Source organism: Abramis brama (assembly GCF_963993115.1).
Source record: "Abramis brama genome assembly, chromosome: 21".
NCBI classification, from domain to species: domain Eukaryota; kingdom Metazoa; phylum Chordata; class Actinopteri; order Cypriniformes; family Leuciscidae; genus Abramis; species Abramis brama.
This window is the reverse complement of record NC_139983.1, coordinates 32,497,646-32,518,801: the sequence shown is the minus strand read 5'-3', so window position 1 is coordinate 32,518,801 and position 21,156 is coordinate 32,497,646. Positions and strand designations below refer to the sequence as shown.

At 36.4% G+C, this 21,156-nt stretch overlaps 1 protein-coding gene across 2 annotated transcripts in view; it reads right to left on the bottom strand.

The window, feature by feature from the left end:
- Positions 1-21,156, bottom strand: part of plcb1 (phospholipase C beta 1) — a 71,067-nt gene that overhangs the window by 11,831 nt on the left and 38,080 nt on the right. The window contains exons 10-27 of one of the 2 annotated variants that reach the window (XR_014603990.1): positions 18,143-18,289; positions 16,631-16,788; positions 15,862-15,944; positions 15,441-15,525; positions 15,177-15,363; positions 11,720-11,796; positions 10,456-10,552; positions 10,299-10,383; positions 8,748-8,872; positions 8,502-8,656; positions 7,259-7,423; positions 7,081-7,180; positions 5,892-5,996; positions 4,644-4,759; positions 3,668-3,803; positions 1,872-1,925; positions 769-978; positions 487-667 (exon numbers count right to left, since the gene is read on the bottom strand). Coding sequence is in view for 1 of the 2 variants with exons in the window: in XM_084097262.1 (XP_083953388.1) it covers positions 487-667; positions 759-978; positions 1,872-1,925; positions 3,668-3,803; positions 4,644-4,759; positions 5,892-5,996; positions 7,081-7,180; positions 7,259-7,423; positions 8,502-8,656; positions 8,748-8,872; positions 10,299-10,383; positions 10,456-10,552; positions 11,720-11,796; positions 15,177-15,363; positions 15,441-15,525; positions 15,862-15,944; positions 16,631-16,788; positions 18,143-18,289 (2,276 nt within the window). In the remaining variant the exon portion in view is untranslated. Of the gene's footprint in view, positions 1-486; positions 668-758; positions 979-1,871; positions 1,926-3,667; positions 3,804-4,643; positions 4,760-5,891; positions 5,997-7,080; positions 7,181-7,258; positions 7,424-8,501; positions 8,657-8,747; positions 8,873-10,298; positions 10,384-10,455; positions 10,553-11,719; positions 11,797-15,176; positions 15,364-15,440; positions 15,526-15,861; positions 15,945-16,630; positions 16,789-18,142; positions 18,290-21,156 lie in introns of both variants that reach the window. The other variant, XM_084097262.1, reaches the window with a different exon arrangement.

Genomic DNA, 21,156 nt, shown 5'->3' with positions numbered 1-21,156 from the left:
TTATGCTTATATTTAAGATGTATTTGTATATTTTACTTTATTAATTTATATCATTAGCATTATATATATATATATATATATATATATATATATAATAAGTCATAAATAATTAAGTCTTGTTCATTTGCAAATGAACAAAAGAGTCAATAATCAATAAAAAAAAAAAAAGTGTCATTTGCAAATGAATTAAATTTTATTTGAAATAATTTCCTAATGTTTATTGGCATTATTTTCTGTATATGTGTAAAATGTACGTTTGCCTTAAACTTTTAAGTACAATCAAATAAGGCAAGTTTAAGTCTTTTCAACTTAAATTATATTAAACTGACTTTAAAAAATTGTGTTGAATCTTGTATAATTTATTTTTAAAAAAAGGTTCAAATTGCTTAAAAAACACAAGTTGCAATGACTTACTGAGTTATTTGAGAGTCTTTAAAGAGACATTTGCAAATACTTTAGTTTGAGTTGTGTATTCCCGCTGTTCACCTGTTTAATGTGTTCCTTCTTCAGATATTTCTCGCTGTAATACTGTTCCTGCCGGAGGTTCAGGAGCTGCTGTTGCTGTTGCTCTTTGAGGTCGGACAGCTTCTGTCCGCTGTCCTGATCCAGAGTGTTCAGTTCCTGCTCGAAGAACGAGGGTCCGTGTTCAGGACTGGAGGACAGGCACCTGACGGCAGACCCAGTGTGTGAGACGTCTGCTCAGCGGATGTTTGGACACACACTCCCACACAGCAGTCGATCAGAGGACGTCTACCTACCTCTTCTTACCGTCTCGTTTTGCAGATTTCAGCAGGACGGCCCGTTTGCGGAGGTAGTCGTGCTGGATCTCGTTGTATTTGGCCGTGTGCTCCTTGATCATCTCAGTGGTTTTCTTGTGATGTTTCTTCACCAGGTCCTTCATCTCTTTATAGTGTCGCCTCTGCTCTCGAACGAAGCCCTTCTGCTGTTTGAGCTCCTCCACGGTTTGCGCCTCCATCTCTGAGGAACAAGGTTTTATGGACTGTGAAATCACTCCTTTATATTCCACCTCCATATTTTTATTAACCTTTTCTGAAGCTCATGTCAATGGATTTTATAAATCTGCACATCAGAAGTGTTTAAATAATTTATAGTGAACCTTCAAAATGATTTACACTCAACAGCCTAATAAAACAGAATTTTATTTGATGTCTCATATAACATAAGCAAAATATAGCTTCTTATTGCACACTTGACTGAATTATTTGTGTTATTTATATTTGTGTATTATTTTACATGTTTATATATATATATATATATATATATATATAAATAATAACCAGCTATTGTTTATTCTCTCATGTTCTATATATATTTATATATATATTAAATTTAGTGTATTATTTTGTTGATATATTTTAATTATTTTTGAAATAACCTGCTATTGTTTATTCTATTATTTATGTTTACAAAAACAAAATCATATGTATTAAATTTCTTATATTATTTTATGTTAATATATTTTAATTATTTTTGGAAATATTGTTTATTCTATAATTTATGTTAACAAAACACACACACGTGTGCCGAGAGCCGCGAGACATATATATATATATATATATACACACATACATACATATATATATATATATATACATATATATATATATATATATTATATTATATTATATTATATTATATTATATTTGCCAAGGATTTTTTATTCTGTTATTTTCTCTATATGTGTAATATGAAAAAAAAAAACATAAGTTCATCATATAAAATTATATTATATATGATAATATATTAATATAAACCATGCAGTTGCTTCAGATTTTTATTTCACCGAATCGGGTCTCTTTCACATCTTTTAAACAGGTGATAAAAAGCCATTAGATGTGTTTAACACTGACCGGTGAGGACACTATGAATGAGATCTTCAGTCTTTGCCGCTGGTTTCGTTGAGCCTGAAACATATCCAGATAAGATCTCATCAGATATGATTCATGCATATCTATTAACATTCATCATGTTTCTATCCTGTCTTGTCCGATGTGTGAATGTGTGAAACACCTTAAAGCTACAATATGTCATTTTTTTTAGGGGTCACTAACCTCTTACAGTAACAAAGGCGTAGGTTGATGACGCAGTGATAAGCGGAATTATGGAACTTGTCGTCATGCCGATGGATCTAATAATGTTTATGGATGAGTGAAAACATTGATGTTTTTAACATGACTGTGGTGTGAAGCAGGGCGCGATTGCTAATGAGAGACGGATATCAGCGCCACACGCGAGTCCCGCGGATATAAAGGAATAAGGACATTTCATTCTACCGAACACAAGTGCTGAATTACTACACACACAGGTCAGTTTATTAGACGAATGAAACTTGTGAGGTAATGCAGCGCCGTTTCACTTGGTCTACACTATCACACTGAACTGCATTTGAGTGTGTTGAAAGTTATTATGTTATTCTATGTGTTAGTTTATCTGTATGAGACTAGCATTAAGCTAGATCAACATTAGAATAACATACTGATCATATTCTAACATTTCGTCATGTTGAGCTATATAATATTGATTAGTTGTATGTACATTTGCTCACCTGTCTAATAAAGTACATGCAAGAGCAGCGTCTCTGTCAAGTTGAAGTTAGTCGCGGACGCTAGCTCTCGGAATCTCAGTGCGCCTGGTAAAATGGTCTCATTCTCCCAACCATAATGAAAAGCTAAAAGAAGTTATAAAATATGAGAAAGTGATGTCTCTAAAACGCTTTCCCTCCCCCAGATCCTCCATTCAGACTGTACCTCCTGTATGTAAAACAAGAACCTATTCAAATACAAATTCTGATCTCCCAGTGTGAATCCCTGAATAGGGAACCAAAATCTAATTATAATGATAGACGGCCATTTGGTAAGAATATTGAATTATCTGGGTATATAAGGAAAAGGTGCAGAAAAGTTCGGGGAGTCTGTAGGTTGACTGCCCACACAAACGCTGTGTGTAATTTTCGTTGCCAGGTAATAATTTCTACAAATTATTCGATTTCTGAATTGTTGTTATGTTATGATTAACTGATGATTTTAATCTTGCAAATTGGATTTTGAATTATTGCTTCATTACCTGGTCAATAAATTGTAAACGTTTGATTTTATTCTGACTGACTTTGATATTATTTTCATTGAAGAGTTAAACGGAATAGTCAAACATTCACTCATGATTAATGATCCACAGATATCATTAAAACCCTTTCATTTATGGAGTCAGATGAATTAATGAGTAATTATGATCAATGTATTACAAATTTAACCAACCAATACTTTGCATGAGTGAGGACAGAACACGTGAGACCTTCCCCGTGTATTGGCGAACCGGCAGATTGGACCAATATAGCGGGCCTTACAGTTACTATGGCAGTACAAGCGGAAACCAGGGATAACGCGGATATTATGTCACTGACAGGCGACACTGAACAGGGACGAGCCATTATTTAAAATTGGAATTTCTCTGAAATTAAAAATCTTTGGGAACTTTTGGGATATTGTAAGTACACAACTGCAGGAAACTGCAGGATATCACTGTGCAAGTGATTTTTGGATATTTTATTACAAAAATCGTACATATTGTAGCTTTAATACAAACGGCAGTAATGATGTGTAGTTCAGACCACACCTGTATCAGATGAGAAGGTGTGTGAAGGTCTGACCTGTGGACTGAGGCTGTGTGCTGATCTGGGACGCTGGTTTAGGAGCCGCGCTGGGAGCGTGACTCACTCCGTTCTCAACCGGGGCGGGTTTGGGTTCGCTTTTAACCTCCGAGGGGTTTTCAACTCCTGGATCCGCCTGAACAACAAGAAACATCACCAAATACCATTCTCTGCCAAACACAGACCGGTTAACAGCAAGCATGAAGGAAAAAACTCATTCGAAAAATGACTTAATTCTTAAGTAAATGAACGGGAATGTGATTAGAGTTTAGACAGAGTAATTAGTGAAGTGATCCCATTATAAATCTAGCACTAACTCATGCTCATGTATATTACATCTGAGAAATTCATTTTAATATATGACATTAGCATTGGTTTGCCCCTTTTAAAGCGCTTTTTCTTATACATTTTTAAGGCTCTTTTCTTATATAATTGAATAAATAAACGCGCACACACACACACACACACACACACACACACACACACAGTGGCCAAAACTGATGTCTGGCTTAGGAAAATGTTCATCTTCACCCTTTATTCAAATATTATTAAAAAAACTGTTAAAGGTTTTTAAAGCACATTGTGTAGTTGATAATTTTATTTATGATAACTCTATGAAACATGCCAAATTGAGCCGACATCATTTTTTGGTCAGGCTTTCATTCAAAGAAATTATGAACACATGCAACAACAAAAAAACACATGAAGAACCAATGAAATATTAATAACAGATTATGTTGTAGTCAATGTGTGCTTTTTCCAGTGAGATTTTTGTTTTTCTATGCAATTTTTTTTTATTGCCAAATAATTTTGTCAAATAAATACCTTACCCAAGTGTAGTGTTTTATTCTTCCCTGATAAAACATATATAATGAATTTTCTTCATATTTTGATGGTTTAATAGAATTTGTAGGGTCATAATTTCACTCTCCAACTTTCAGGTCTGAAGATTTGTAGTGCGAATCTGAATCTGAACCTCTTTAGTGTCCTTCTCCTCTTCTCCTTCCTCTAAAGTGAGCGCTGCCAGCTGTTTGGATCTCTGCTCCATTAAGTTGACGTATCTGATGGGATTGGACAGCGCTTCGATGACATCTGTTCAACACAGAAACACACCGTCAGTCACGTCAAACACACAAACCAGTCTCTGCTTTAGATACTGTGAGCTAAAGTCACTTTACTTAGTTAAAAACTGTCATGTTTTCACAATATTTTGCAACTTCAATCTTTTTTTTTTTTAAATATGCAAAATAATAACCCAAGAAATTTGAATTGATATCTGACATTATGCTGTGCCCCTTTTAAAGACCTTCTTCTTGCAGTGACATTTCACTCTTACATCTGAAGTGTCATTACAGCCAGAAACCCTTAATTAAGAGACATTTTTGATAATTATTTTTTTTCTTGCCATTTTATGGGTCATTTCATCTTTTAAAAAGGCCTTCATTTACATAAAGACTGTTAGATTCAATATTCTCTAAAGAAAAGTTTCTGATAATTAGTTATTAACATGAAATAAAAGTTGTGACATCTTCTGTGGGGTCTATATCACTTTGTATATTTGCATATTTAACAAGTGATGCCCTATATTAGCTTTAAATAGATGAGGTCACTGTTTTTATGTGGCTTTAATAAGGCAAAGTTTCTATTCAAATCAAACAAAGGGAAAAAAAGTCGTCTCTTAAGATCGTCCCATCAGTGTTTGCGTCTGACAGGAAAACAGACGAGTAGAAACAAACGTGTGAAACGCTGCTGAGAAGGTCAGTGTTGTTGTTCCTCTGCGCTGTAACACTTTTTAACACAAACAGGAGCATTCTGGGTATTGGAGACGTGAATCGGTCCCAAAATCCCCCAGCTCATAGTTTCGGTATGCAAATAAGCATAAAACCACCGCTGGGATGACGATGGAAAAGCTCCTCACAAAAAGCACAGGGAAGGTATCAGACGGCAATACCACGGTACTCTGATATATACCACGGTACTGGTGAGTCAGAATTCACACCGAATATATTTGTCACATATGTTGGACATATGATGGTCCATTTTCTGTATGCAAAGTATAATTTCTTGATTATGATCCAGCATGTGAGATTCACTCATATTTACCATGGTATTCATATGGACACCACAGTAGTACTACGGTAATTCTAGCGCTTTTTGTGAGTAGCAGATGCTAAAACAGCCCGATATTTCAGATGGCGGGTGATTATAGTAATGAACTTCTTACCAGCGAATGTATCCGGTACGTAGTCTTTGACCTCGATGTACACGAATATAGCAGGAAGAGTTAGAGCTTGATTCTTTTCATTTCTCAAACCGATGTAACGATAACCTGTGAGAATATGAGAAAATTATTGTTTAATACAATAAACCCCTCTGCATGTCCATGTTGCAGCCTTAAATGTATCTAAATGAATAAATTACTAATTATATACTGAAATATTCTAACTCTAATCTACGTAAATTCAAATAAATTTCTTTAAAAAAAAGAAAAAAAAAAGATGAAATCATATTTCTATTTTTCCTTCAACAAATATTGTTTAATGAAAAACATACAGTTCTTAAAATTTCTGTAATCACAACATGAATTGTAGTTAATTAAATCAACACTCAGCATATATGGGTTAAATATAGCCAATATATTGAATATTGTGTTCGACCTTCAAGTCAAAAAAGTTGAAAACCACTAGTTTAAACTGTATAATGCCACATCATAAATGCCATTTGATGTCGTGATGACACAACGCAACACCATTTTTGCAATGTAAAGGTGACATTATTTTTTTTTTTATATATATTTTTAAAATATTTCCTTTCATGTGGTGTGTAATAGGGCTGTTTGTGAATGTAAAACCTCTGCAAAGTTTCAAAGATAAATGGAGTTTTTGTCTCCTAAAAGAAAGAAGTGATTCTGAACTGAAACGAGTCGACAGTAATTCAGTCTCACTTCCTGCTGAACCCGAGTAGGTTTGTAACTAATTTGCATAATGTCACCCCATTGGCTGCCGGATGAACAGCATCTCTTAGCCCCGCCCTCAAACACTGTAGTTTATCTGAGACTGGAAGAGTTTGGTTCGTGTTGTTCATGTGGAGAAAACACTGTTTTCTGCTGCCAAAGCAAATCAACTTTGATGAGATTGATACGGTAAAACCACGCCATTGCTACTGTTCGTACCACTGTGTATCAAGAGCTGAGATTCAGATATGATAATGAGCGTTTGGTTTCTGACCAATCAGAACAGACTGGGTCATCTCACCAATCAGAGCAGAGCAGCTCTCAGGTAGGCAGAGCTTAGAGAGACTGAATCCTTAAACGAAATGCATGTAAAACTATTGCAGGAGACTCCAAAACTAAATTAGGGATCTTTAAAATAGAATAATAGGGGCACTTTAATAAACATGACAGAGATTCTCACCGGGACGAATGGCTGACACGGGAATGATCCGATGACCAATGAACTTCCCTCCCTCCTCAAACACGGCTATCCTCAGGGAAGCGAGGGTGGGCAACACAACCTGACAAACAAACAACACAAATATAGATCTCATGCTCTCCGGCCATCTGATGATTATAACAGCAAAAACATCACATACTTTTTTGAAGACGATGGGCTCCTCGTCCCACACAGGGTTGATGGCGTTGCTTTGGGACGTCTTTGTCTTGAAAGCTTTTCGTCTCGTGTCAACTGGAAGTCCAAACATGTCAATCTCCACATAAACGCCCACCTTCTTGTCAGTCAGGAACTGTCCTGATATGATCTATTGGAAGACGTGATGACATTTTTCTTGCACAAAAACATCAAAATGCAACATATATATTAACACATAGGGCCCTATCTTACACCCGGCGCAATGCAGCGCCAAGCGCGGCGCAAGTGTTTTTTGCTAGTTTCAGCCTGACGCAGTTATCATTTTCACATCCTGCGCCACGCTGTTTAAATAGCAAATGCTTTTGCGCCAATTTGTGCGCCCATGGGCATGCTGGTCTGAAAACGAGGTGTGTTCTGGCGCATTGTGAGTAATTGAGCCATTGACCAACTGAAACCTGGTCTAAAGTCAATGGGCAATATCTTTTTTTTGTTATTTAAAGAGCGCATTAGTAATGTGCGCCTATAGGCGGGTCCACAACGCGCGTACACTCTGCTTATTACACACACTCTGCTTATTACACACACTCTGCTTATTACACACACAGGGACGCACAGCAGCACACAAACATGCCAAATATTTAAAATAAAAGGATTACAATGTAAAAGATATTATTGTGTACATAATGATATGGTGGAATCCGGCTTGTCCCGTAGATGTTCTGCTTGTGCTTTAACCTCTCTCTCACACACACACACACACACACACACACACACCTTTAACCTCGTGCACGAGCAGATCCGTTTGTGCTCTGGAGAAGCATTCAGTCTTTCCACTATCAAATTCCTCCATGTAAATAGCAAATCTGCCATGGCTCAAGCACAACTGGCTTTTAAAGGAAATGGGAGATGAGACTCTGATTGGTTTAACACACATAAAGCCCAAAACACACCCATTATTCATTAAGAGAATAGGAACAACCCTTTTAGACCATGCACCGGGAGCACCGACCATTTTTCCCGTCGTTAAACTAGCAAAAGTGGATTCGGACACGACCTAAATGCACTTGCGCCCTGCGCTTTAGACCATGTGCTTAGATCGTTAAAATAGGGCCCTTAATGCATCAAATTAAAAAAACATGCAAGTCAAATTATAGATTGCATCGAAATAGTGCATTGCAAATGAGTTTTGGCAACAGTCACATGTTCCAGCTAAAAGTCATAATTCTAGTGAGTGTAATAAACCTGACCTTCACTGATAAGGTATTGGCTACGATCCCATCCACTGTGCTCTCTGTGAAGGGGTCAAAATTCTTGTCCGGTCGCCTCATGAACTCCGGCTTGAGTCTGTAGCCACTTTTCCCATTGTACTCGTACATGCCGAGGTTCAGCTGCATGGACAGATCTGAGAGAGCAGAGTAAAAACAAAATTACACTTGACATTTCATATCGCAGTTAAGTCCTATTTGAACAAGTCTTGTTATTGATCTGCTCACCGATGGTCTGGAAGTTGAGTGCGACGAGCTGACAGCCGGCGTTCCAGAACACCTGTGGCATGTAGTTGGAGGAGTCCACTCGAGTTCCTTTAGGATAGATTCTGCTCAGCTGAAATTTGTTGTATCTACATGTACACAGTTAAGGGACTGACGCAATGAACGGTACCGATAAATCAAGAAATCACTGACCTCCATCACAACTAGCACATACATCCCAAAAACAGAGTGAATCTGACAACACGTCTGTGTAATATAATTAAAAATGTGAAATATTAAAGAAATTATTTTTGTCATAAAGACATTTTCGCTATGTGACATTTTTTTATTGGCATGAGAAATAATCATATTCGTCTGGATGTGTGTGTGTGTAAATATATATATATATAGAGAGAGAGAGAGAGAGAGAGAGAGAGAGAGAGAGAGAGAGAGAGAGAGATTGTTTGGGGTCAGTAAATGTATATACATATAAAGATACATTTACTGACCCCAAAATATATTACATATTTAGTTTGGGATATATTATATATTATTTATGGATGGATGGATGGATGGATGGATGGATGGATGGATGGATAGTGAAATTAAATTTTTTTTTTTCAGCAAGTAAAAAACAACTAAAAAATGTAAAATAAGAAATAAAATGAATAAAAAATACATTGAACTATATAGAAATATTAAAAAAAGCAACCCCACATTTTTTTCACATGTAGAATTTGCAACAAACTGAAATGAGTTTAGGTTGAAGTCCTGAAATTACGAAAAACTAAAACTGAAATAAAAATGAATTAAAGCTTTGTAGAAATCTAAAACAATATAATTAAAAATAATTGTAAAAATCAAAAAGGTTTCTATTTCAAATAAAGGCTCTCAAATAAAAACGTTCTAAATAAGAATAATGAAAAAGTAAAACAATAAATGTGAAATAATAATAATAATAATAATATATATATATATATATATATATATATATGAAACTGATATATATATATATATATATATATATATACCGGTATATATACACTTTGCAATTTAAATAACATATCATTGTTTTTCACAATATAGTGAGGGGGAAAATGTACTTAATTGTCAATAAAAGGCCCTAAAAATAGGCTTTGTTTTGTTTAATCCAAATGTAAATTTCTTATTCATTTATTTAATATGTATTTGTGGTGAAATGTGACCCAGACATGTATTGGCAGGTTTTGTGAGACGCACCCCCCCCCCCCCCCCCCAAAAAAAATGGCATAAAATGAAAACAATATCCTTTCATAAACGAAATCTAATTCACTCTTCCACACATTCGAACCTGGTATTGTAAAGTCTGAATATGTGAGCATTTTCGGTCCATTCTTCACACAAACCTATGAAACAGCTTCAGAACGGACTAGAGTTCTGCAATGTTAGATGTGATTATTTGGGTCATAAGTTATGGCATTAATAATAGATGCACTTGTCCTGGTTTCCTGTCATGTGTCTGATGGGTAATGTGGGTTGTGTGTGGCGTCGCTACAGAACGAGACACACTCCCGGAGGTTCTCGGGTAAAGGATGCTCCACGAACTCCACCGGGGTCTTGGTCAGCTGCTCCAGGGCTTTGGTCTCCACAAACGATGACATCTGATAACTGCGTTTGGTTTCTGAAAGCAGACACGGCGAGTGTGAACGAGATCTTCAAGTCAGCGCATGTTATCGCGTGCAGTCGTACTCACTCTTGGAAACCTCGAAGGAGTGGAACTTTGTGGGCTGGATGTAATTGACCAGCGTGGACATTTCTTCAGTGGCAAAGGCTTCAGATCCTGCTGTACCCTGAGAAAACACAAACACACCTCACACTTTTAGGAAAAAAAATATTTTTGTAAGAGTTTCAAGCCATAATTTGTACTATATTGGTGGCAAAGTATACCTGGAACTGACACAAGAGAGTTAAGCTTCTGTTGAATTAAACAGCTCGACTGATTTATCCGAGTGTTGTTAATGTTAACTAGAACTAAAACTATAATTTTCAGTCTTTTTAATAAAGCTGAAATAAATTGTAAATATAAGAGGAAAAACTTAAATTAGAAATGAACAAAACATTTGAAAAAACTTAGAAATAGAAAAAAAATTAAATGTTGAAAAAAATTTGGAAATTTTGCCTTGGCAACTGACTGATATAAAATTAAATAAATCAGTAAATAAAATGTAATTTAAATTAATTAATTTAAATAAGAATAAAACCATGCAGAAATGAAAGCCACATAGAAATACTAAAAAAAAAGTACAAATATAAAAATATAAATAAAGCCATACAGAAATATAGAGGGAAAAGCAACATAAAAAAAGATTATAAAATCAATAAATACATTGAAGCTATATATAAATATTTTAAAAGAAACCAACAAAAAATAGAATTGCCTTTGCAACAAACTGAAATAAAATAAAATATAATAAAAAATAAATAAATAAAAACTAGAAATTAGAAACATTGCCATGGCAACTAATTGAAATAAGTTTAATTGCTAAAATTACTAAAATACAATATATATATATATATATATATATATATATATATATATATATATTTTTTTTTTTTTTTTAAAGAAACCAACAAAATAATGCTTTGCAACAAACTGAAATAAATAAATAATAGAAATTAGAAGCATTGCCATGGCAACTAATTGAAATAAGTTTAAGTACTAATTTATTTATCTATTTAATTACTAGAATACCATGTTTTTATTAAATTAATAAAAATACATTGAAGCTATATAAAAATATATTAAAAGAAACCAGCAATAGAAATGAGAAATGTTGCCTTTCCAACTAACTGAAACAAGTTGAAAAAATTACTAAAACTAAAACTGAAATAAAAATAAATGAAAGCTAAAACTTCTAAAATATATATAAAAAAAGCAATTATAGCATAAATAAATACTCTCATTGTACATAAATAACACTTAATTATCGATGCGCATCTGTCAAACTCTTACTGACCTCGTCCATGGACTTCTTACAGTCGTCATCGTCATCATCTTCATCCTCGTCTTCCTCAGCCTCCACCTCTGCAGGCGCTAAACCACACAAATATAATTATAAATACCAAAGCAAACATGTGCATCTAAAGCAGATGTCGGAGAGTCAGTTCTGTCATCGCCAATATAAGCAGAGCTGGTGTGAGATCAGATTGAGACCTGTTAATCTTATGATTAACACAGCAGATGTGTGTGTGTGTGTGTGGCTTTAAGATGCGAAGACTTAATCAATGAGTCTGAGACACACCAGACCTTCACGACCTGCTGGTTTAAAGGGATAGTTCATGCTCAAGTCAAAATTCACTCATCATTTACTCATGAACTATTTCAGTTTACATAAAACACCAAGGGCCCCATTTTAACGATCTGAAACGCTAGTATCAAACACGAAACGCAAGTAACTTTGTGGGTGGATCTCGGGCGCTGTTGCTATTATACCGGCGGGATAAATGACTCTTGCGCCCGACGCTAATCTAAAATGTGTTGGTCTGAAGTAGCTTCATTACTCATAGGTGTGGTTTGAGCGTAACGTGAAATAAACCAATCAGAGCGTCATCTCACATTCCCTTTAAGAGCAGGCGCGCTTGTTCCATGGCGGATTGCTATTATAACGGCGGATTTGCCAGGAGCGGTTCACAGCCGAGGAGACCGACGTTCTCGTCAGGGCCGTAAAACACAGAGAAGTGACGTTGGGGATGGAGAAACACACCCAAATTAGCTTCGGTTAAACAGGTGTATAATAATTTGGGTAAATGTGTGAGCTAGATTTATGCCTATTTTTCACATCTTCATGGACACAACAATGATTTCCCTCGTGTGGAATATTTTTCCTTGTAATTATGTATGATTTGCAAAAATGTGAACTGCTGCCTCTGTGTAGATGAGAGAAGCAAAGTGTATGTGCGTTGTGCACACGCTACATTATGGCCAAGCATGCGCCCTTAAAATAGCATCTGAACGCACCGCTGACTTTAGACGAGGTTTCTCCTGGTCTGTGGCGGAATTGTTTTCTAAACCTGCAAAATAGCACCAGGGAACGTTTGCGCCGGAACACGCCTCCTCTTTTCGCTGAACCGCCCCCGGGAGCGCAAGTTCATTCCCTAATTTACCGACGTGCGTCTGTGGAGGGAAAAGTCCGCTGTGCGTCGGGTGCAAAATAGGAATGACACATGTGTCGGTGTACAAAGTCAATTGCGCTGGGTGCAAGATAGGGCCCATGTGTTCCAATGAAAATTTCCTACAGGTTTGTAACAACATTGTCATTTTTGGGTGATATTCAAAACACCAGTCAAATGTTTGGTTGAATTAAGATTCTTGAAAGAAGTAACTTCTGCTCTCTAAGGCTGCATGTATTTGAGAACAAACACAGTAAAAACTGTAATATTGGGAAATATTTTTAGAATTCAAAATAGCTGTTTTCTATATAAATATATATTAAAGTGTAATTTATTCCTGTGATCAAAGCTGTATTTTCAGCATCATTACTCCAGTCTTCAGTGTAATATGAGGATTTGATGATCAAGAAACATGTCTCTTTATTATCAATGTTGAAAACAGTTGTGCTGATTCATATGTGTTTCCAAAACGTGATACACTACCATATTTAAAGTAATATAAAAATAAAAACAGAAATGAACACTTATTCAGCAAGGACGCATTAAATTGATCAAAAGTGACAGTAAAGACATTTATAATGTTACAAAAGATTCTAAATTTTGAACTTTCTATTCATTAAAGAATCCTGAAAGAAAAAATGCATCACAATTTCCACAAAAATGTAAACATAAAATAATAAATAAAAAAATCATCATATTAGAATGATTTCTGAAGGATCATGTGACACTGAAGACTGGAGTAATGATGCTGAAAATTCAGCTTTGATCACAGGAATAAATTACACTTTACTATATATATACTATATTCACAAAGAAAACAGCAAATTTGAATTAAAAAAAAATATTTTACAATATTACGGTTTTACTGATTTGTGATTAAATCAATGCAGCTGTGGTGAGCAGAAGAGGTGACAGGTCTTTTAACAGGTGTATTCCTCTACCGATGCGTTTGTAAGCTTCATTTGGTTCTGAAATCATCATGTGCTCATAACTCTCTGCTTCTGAAAGGCAGTGTGGTCGTGAACGAGTGGAGCTCAGCATGATTTCAGACGTGCGTTCAGGTTCAGGTCTCTGCAGGAATCCACACCCAGCTGTTCAACATCTGCTTTCTGCATGAATGCTGTCTGGATTCAACCTTTACAAACCTCTGGCATCCATCAGCGGCTCCGACGCCTCTGTCAGACATGAACACACACGTCTCTGACCTGCGGAGGGTCTGTCGGAAATGAGCACACGTCTCTGACCAGCGGAGGGTCTGAAATGTCAGACGCTTGACTCTCCACATGAGGCTGAACACAGAGACCGGCTCACGGCGGACCTAATCGAGCTGATGACGAGTTACTGGCGTTTACTGGGCTTGCTTTCTTTCTTTCCTTTCACTAAAGATAGATGTGTGACATATCAAGGGTTTGCATTTCACTTAAGAGAAGTTTCACATAAGAAGGTTGAATATACTACATGCTGTTACACACGTCAGATGTCATATTCATTTACTTGGATCCAGTTATAGACTTAATGGTGTCTGTGTTTTTACTTCCAAGGCATTATTGTTCAACATCTATCAAACCATTATCAAACAGTTAATATACCAAACGAACCAAGCTATTATATTATATTATATTATATTATATTATATTATATTATATTATATTATATTATATTATATTATATTATATTATTTAAAATTTACTAAAAATAATTATATAAATAAAACAATAATGTAAAAATAATATAATAATGTTTTAAATATTATCTAATAATAGAAAATTATAATTTATCAGCATAAAAGCAAAAAAAAAAAAAAACCACTGAAGTGACGTCGACGTCCGGGTTAGCGGTAGCATGAGCCATCAGGCAAGTGTTATTTAAATAAACTCCTGATGTACTTACAAACTTTCCAATGCCTCGTTTTATGAGTACAGAACCTATTTGTACTACTGTAGAAGTTTGGTGCCATTCTGGGCATTATTAGTGGGGTAATTTACCAGATACAGCCTTGGATCCATTAGCGCCTGCACTAAACCATCCGGCTGATATCTCTAAATAAGCTCTAACTTTAATAATGTTCAACCAAGGGAAAAAAGGCTTCTGGGGGGTGTTTGGCTCGAGGTCATGGTGCAAAGGACCCTGGGTTGATTTTACTCTGAACCATCCCTTTAAACTAGCAAAAGTGGATTCGGACACAACCTAAGTGCACTTGCGCCCTGCGCTTTAGATCCTGAGATTAGATCCTTCAAATAGGGCCCAGTGAGTTTTATGGACATGCAGATTTGAAGGTAAAACGATGTGTAACATGAGCAGTACCTGCAGGTCCAGCACTGGGTGACGACGGCTCAAAGACGCTGGACGAGTCGCTGTTGGTGTTGGACACTTGCTCGGACAGCTTCTTCTTCGTGCTCCCGTCGGACGGTTTCGGGTGAGATTTCTTGTTCTTGATGAGGATCTTTCCCATGAGCTCTTGAGGGCTTGGCAGAGGAACTCCTGATTCCAGCTGAGACAGAATTTCTCATGAGAACATTGTCTCGACTGCAAAAAGATCACCAGTGGATGTGGGAGTGATGAACTTACAGGATATTTCTCAAGCGGCTCGGTCAAAAGAGCGTCCCCGAATATCGATCTGCAATATTCGGCCATTTTGGCTTGCTGTTTGGGGCTGCGATTCAAGATCAACAAAATTACAGCTGTCATAAAACAAACATCACAACACCGAACAAAATTAGTTCCTTGCATCGTTTGCATGCATCTCATTCCGGGGAAACTACGAGTCGTCCTTCGACTGATATGAAATTCCCAGACTGCGAAACACATCATGTCATCTTTGATTTTCAGAAAAAAAATCCGCCACATCTCAAACAATGATGACTGAAAACAAATTATGCGTTTCAGAGACGGTTATAATCGCTGTCCTCCGTGTTGCCATAGTTGCAGGCACTACGGGACGAGAGTATCAGAGGAACGTGTGTGTGTGTGTGTGTGTGTGTTCACTTACGAGTCCACATGATTCTCGAAGGACAGGATGACAGGGAAAGGAGACGTTTTAAAAGCGCACTCCGCTATGGCTTCGATCACTTCCTGCAAAACAAGAACAGATTGAACTGAATTTAAATGTGTAAATATTTAGATATAGTGCAATAGCTTTATTTATAGTGATTATTTCTAATATTTTATTGCACTTATAACAGTGAATGCTATGCACACTGACATTTTAGTATTGTACTTTTTATATCACTTGTTATATATGTTATTATACACTTTGTCTATCTATATACAGTATCTATCTATCTATCTATCTATCTATCTATCTATATAATGAAATGTTATAATAAAATAGAAAAAAAAAAACTAAAAAACTAAAATGAAGTTAATAATAAAGCTAAAATAAATAACTGATTAATTAATACATATTCACATTAATCAATTAATCAATTAATATATAAATTATTAATTTTTTATATATATAATATAGAGCAATACATTTAAATCAAACTAAATAATGAATTACTAATTCTTAAAATCAATTAGCTTTAATAAAATTGAACATGCACTAACTACTGCACACACACTTAGCATTTGAATGCGTATCAGTCAGTGAAAAAATGACTCAGTAAACCTTTTGAATTATTGGTTATTTTTTTACAGAAACCAAGGTAAGCACCACTTAACTGCAGGCCCTGATGAAAAGCAGTGTGAAAACTCAAGGCTGACCCCAGGCTCTCGTGTGTGTGTGTGTGTGTGTGTGTGTGTTGGGCTGCGGTCACCTTGAAGCAGATTTCCGAGGTCATGGTGAACCCGTGTGTGATGACGGGCTCCTCCTCCGCTGTTCGGCCCTTCCAGCAGTCGAGCTCCACACACCGACAACCAGACAGAAGAGTCTGACGATACATCTCCACTGAGGAGTTCCCCGCGAGCTGACCCGCTGACCACACACACACACACACACACACTTGTTTTTATATCTTTACGTAGACTTTCCATAGACGTAATGGTTTTTATACTGTACAAACTGTATATTCTCTCTCTAAACCTACCCATCACGCACGCACACACACACTAACCCTACCACTAAAACTACCCATCACACACACACACACTCTAACCCGACCCCTAAACCTACCCATCACACACACATACACACACACACACACACACTAACCCTGCCACTTAACCTACCCATCACACACACACACACACACACACACTAACCCTACCACTAAACCCACCCATCACACACACACACGCTAACCCGACCCCTAAACCTACCCATCACACACACACATTCACTAAATCAATCAATCAATCAATCAATCTATCTATCTATCTATCTATCTATCTATCTATCTATCTATCTATCTATCTATCTATCTATCTATCTATCTATCTGTCTATCTATCTACCTGACTCACTCACTCACTCGCTTGTCTGGTTAGTTATCTTCATGGGGACTCTCCATAGGCATAATGGTTTTTATACTGTACAAACTGTATATTCTCTCCCCTTACATTACACCGACCCCTAAACACACCCATCACACAAAACGTTCTGCATTTTTACATTTTCACTCCCACACACACACACTCACTCCCACAAACCTCAAACCTCATCAAATGCTGGGAAGAACATTGACTTAATGCAGAAACTAATATGCACTTAACAAGTACTTTGCTTGACCCGTATGAACTGCGTTATGAACTTTTCATGGGCTTTTTTTGTCTTTTTTGAACTTCACTCCTCATGCTTTTTATGGAAGAAAACTAATCAGTATATGAGCTATATCAGCTTGGAACAACATAAAGGTAAAAAAGAAGATGATTTCTGTGTGAGTTGTGTCACGTAGAGGAGTGTGTTCTCCGGCAGATCTGCACTCTGAGCTTTAGATTGATACATTAGCAGGAAATTCACTGTAATTGCATTTATAATTCATTTCTGTGTGGTTTTTGAGGCCTAGCTGAACATGCGCCGTATTCTCAGCTCTCTCCTGATAATTGGCTCTTACGTGATGTAATGCACTTTCCCGTAAGTAGGCTTAAATGTAAATGTACTAATTTGTACAAAACATTGCCAAATGAGGAAATATTATCATAGAGTTTTCAAGGCAGCTCTGCTTCTGTGCAATTTATATTATTCATAGAATGTTTCGATCAGTCAGTCTTAAATGTCTATTATGAATTTTTGCAACTTTATGCATTAATGAATTGAGTTCGGTATCATTTCTTGCATCTATTTGCATATTGCGCGTGCATGCGATGTGTTTGCCGTGAGTATGGCGTTACCTGTGAGGTAGGTGTTGTGGGAGGAGTTGATGAAGTACTGGGAGAGTGGGAAGGTCATGTCTTCACTCTGGTCCAGTTTTTCGGCAGGAATGACGCTGTTCTCTTGACTGATCAGATATCTGGAGAAGCCCTCCACTGAGATCTGCCCTGTTACACAGATATCACAACACATCACAACACGAGGAGCATGCGTGCGTGCAATTTAAATCATATTTGTGGGTAACACTTTATTTTACAGTGTCCTTGTTACACGTTACATGTACTTACCATAGTAAATTATGCATAATTGCATGCAACTAACCCCCAACCAAATCCTAATGCTACCCTAACCCTATAGTAAGTACGTTTTCTCAATGAATATTACTCAGTACTTAAATATATAATTACACTGTGACAATGACACCTTAAAATAAAGTGTAACCTACATGTTTTTGTGATATGCAATTTAAAATAACTGTTTTCTGTAATTGTAATTTATTCCTGTGATCAAAGCTGAATGTCTTCAGTGTCACATGATCCTTCAGAAATCATTCTGATATGTGACCCTGGATATCAATAGCCAACAATACATTGTATGGGCCAAATTTCGATTTTTCTTTTATGCCAAAAATCATTAGGATATTAAGTAAAGATCATGTTCCAGGAAGATATTTTGTAAATTTCCTACCATAAATATATAAAACATTTATTGTTGTGAGTGAATGCAGCACAATCGCGAACATAAATGAACAACTTTAAAGGAGATTTTCTCAATGTTTCATTTTTTTTGCACCCTCAGATTCCAGATTTTCAATAGTTGTATCTCCGCCAAATATTGTCCTATCCTAACAAACCACACATCAATGAAAAGCTTATTCATTAAGTTTTCAGATGATGTATAAATCTCAATTTAAAAAAATTGACCCATGTGACTGGTTTTGTGGTCCAGGGTCACAAAAGATGTTCAAGAAACATCTCTGATTATCATCAATTTTGAAAACAGTTGTGATTCATTTTCTTTTAGGATTCTTTGATGGATAAAACATTAAAAATAACATTTATATGACGGAATTCTTATGGAACACTCTCACTTTAATATTTAATAAAGAAAAAAAGCTTCTGAACGGTAGTGTAGTTTTCCGGCGGGATCATTATGGCACCAAAGTGACTAAATAAAGACGGCATTGTGTTCTATTCACCTTCATCTGCGAGCAACAGAAGTTCTTTCACCTCGGAAAATTATCCCTCTCTTTCGCACCTAAACTAACAACTTGTCTCATCGAGTAAATTAGCACTGCAACTGCAAACAGACTTCAAATTAAAGTGGAGCCGGAAGATCAGTGTTCCCTGAACAGCACTCGCGCTCGGAGAGAAGACACTGGGGGACGAGCGTCCTCTGAGACTAATTCTCATCAGCAGTTTACATTCATTAAGCTCATTCTTTGTAGAGCTCCAAAGGTAATTAACCGTGGCCCTTTTTTCCGGCTGGAAGACACTGTTCGGGATCGCGATCGGGATCTGTCACTCCAAAGCAAACAACCTTTGATTTGCACACCGAAATAACACGAACCACCTCGCTGTCTCCAACGGGGAGTCGAACGCTTTCTAAAGACTACAATTACCACACACTGCTGAAATTCTGCAATTGTCTTGTCGAGTTAAATGGAGAATGAACGAACAGGAACGAGATAAGAATGTGGATTGCATCTGTTGTCACAGTCCTGCATCCTAAGGTGCTTTTCTGCTCGCCGAGATGTTCAGACGGGTCTAGTTTCGAGATTTTAGAGGGGGTTTTTACACTGGATTGGTCAGGCTGGAAGACTAGAAGCTATTATGTTAAGAGTTGAGCAAAAATCAGTTAGCTAGTGGAAAATCAGTCTAACTTTTCACTCTCCAATTTGGCTAAAAGAAGATTTTATGCAAGTGACTTTTAAAAAAGTCTGGTTGATTGACTCGAGATTAATCGAGAAAAATCTTTTAGTGTAATTATACAAATCCCCTTCGGCTTGTGCTACCAAGTCTTTTTATCGTGAAAAAAAAAAAAAAAAAAAATCTGATTTTTATTAAGTAAACATAAGAATAACTTTTATATCATTAGTAATATTTCAAGATCAACACTTTCTGGGCTGAAACATCTTAGGTTTACATGATTATTCATACATCATTTTATAGTAAAATCATGTTCAAATGTGAGACTCAAATATGATCATCAGGCTTCTGAGGAAGGTTTATTTGTTCATCTCTCAATCATCATTGTATTGCATTGCATGATATGTTTTAAAACTACAGATATTTGATCATAAAACTAAGCATTTAAATACCATCTTACTAAGACATATTGACAGATATAGAGTGAAGACTGATGTTACACTGTAATAAAGATCTCATTGATTTACATTACAAGCATCAGAATTTCATCTCACTTTTGGTTCATATAAATATCAGCATTCATATTTTTGCTATAAAATAAATTTGAGCAGTTTTCCCCTCATATTCTCACTATATTAAACAATATGAGCCATAAAAGCCTGATGTATCAAATATGATGCTCAACAAAACATTTTCTTTTTGTTTTTTAAACTGCTCCATTTCAAAACACTAGATTTATCTGATCATTATTTCATATGTAGAGATGATAGTTTATGCAACCGGGCCCAGATAAAACAGCTAAGACCAGCAAACCTTTTTTTAAAGAAAAGAAACATGATTTTTTTTTTTTAACAGCCATTTCTTTCGAACAACGAATGTCGCTCGGACACAATGTAATCCTGCCACCGCAGACCATTCCCCCGTTTACAACCCCGTCATTCTTCCAAATCCACAATCAATACTATGCAAATATCAGCGTCTCGTGTGGCTGGCGTGGGCGTTCGACTGTCCGCCGCCTGTCTGTGAGATTACACTGAGAAAATAGAGTCGTAATCTGTGTGACAGCGGCGTGTCGTGGCAGAACCGCGAGCTAAAGAGCCTCATGATCATCCTCATCTATCGCCATCACCGGCTGATCAATCTCCTGTCACGGACCCGATCTCCAG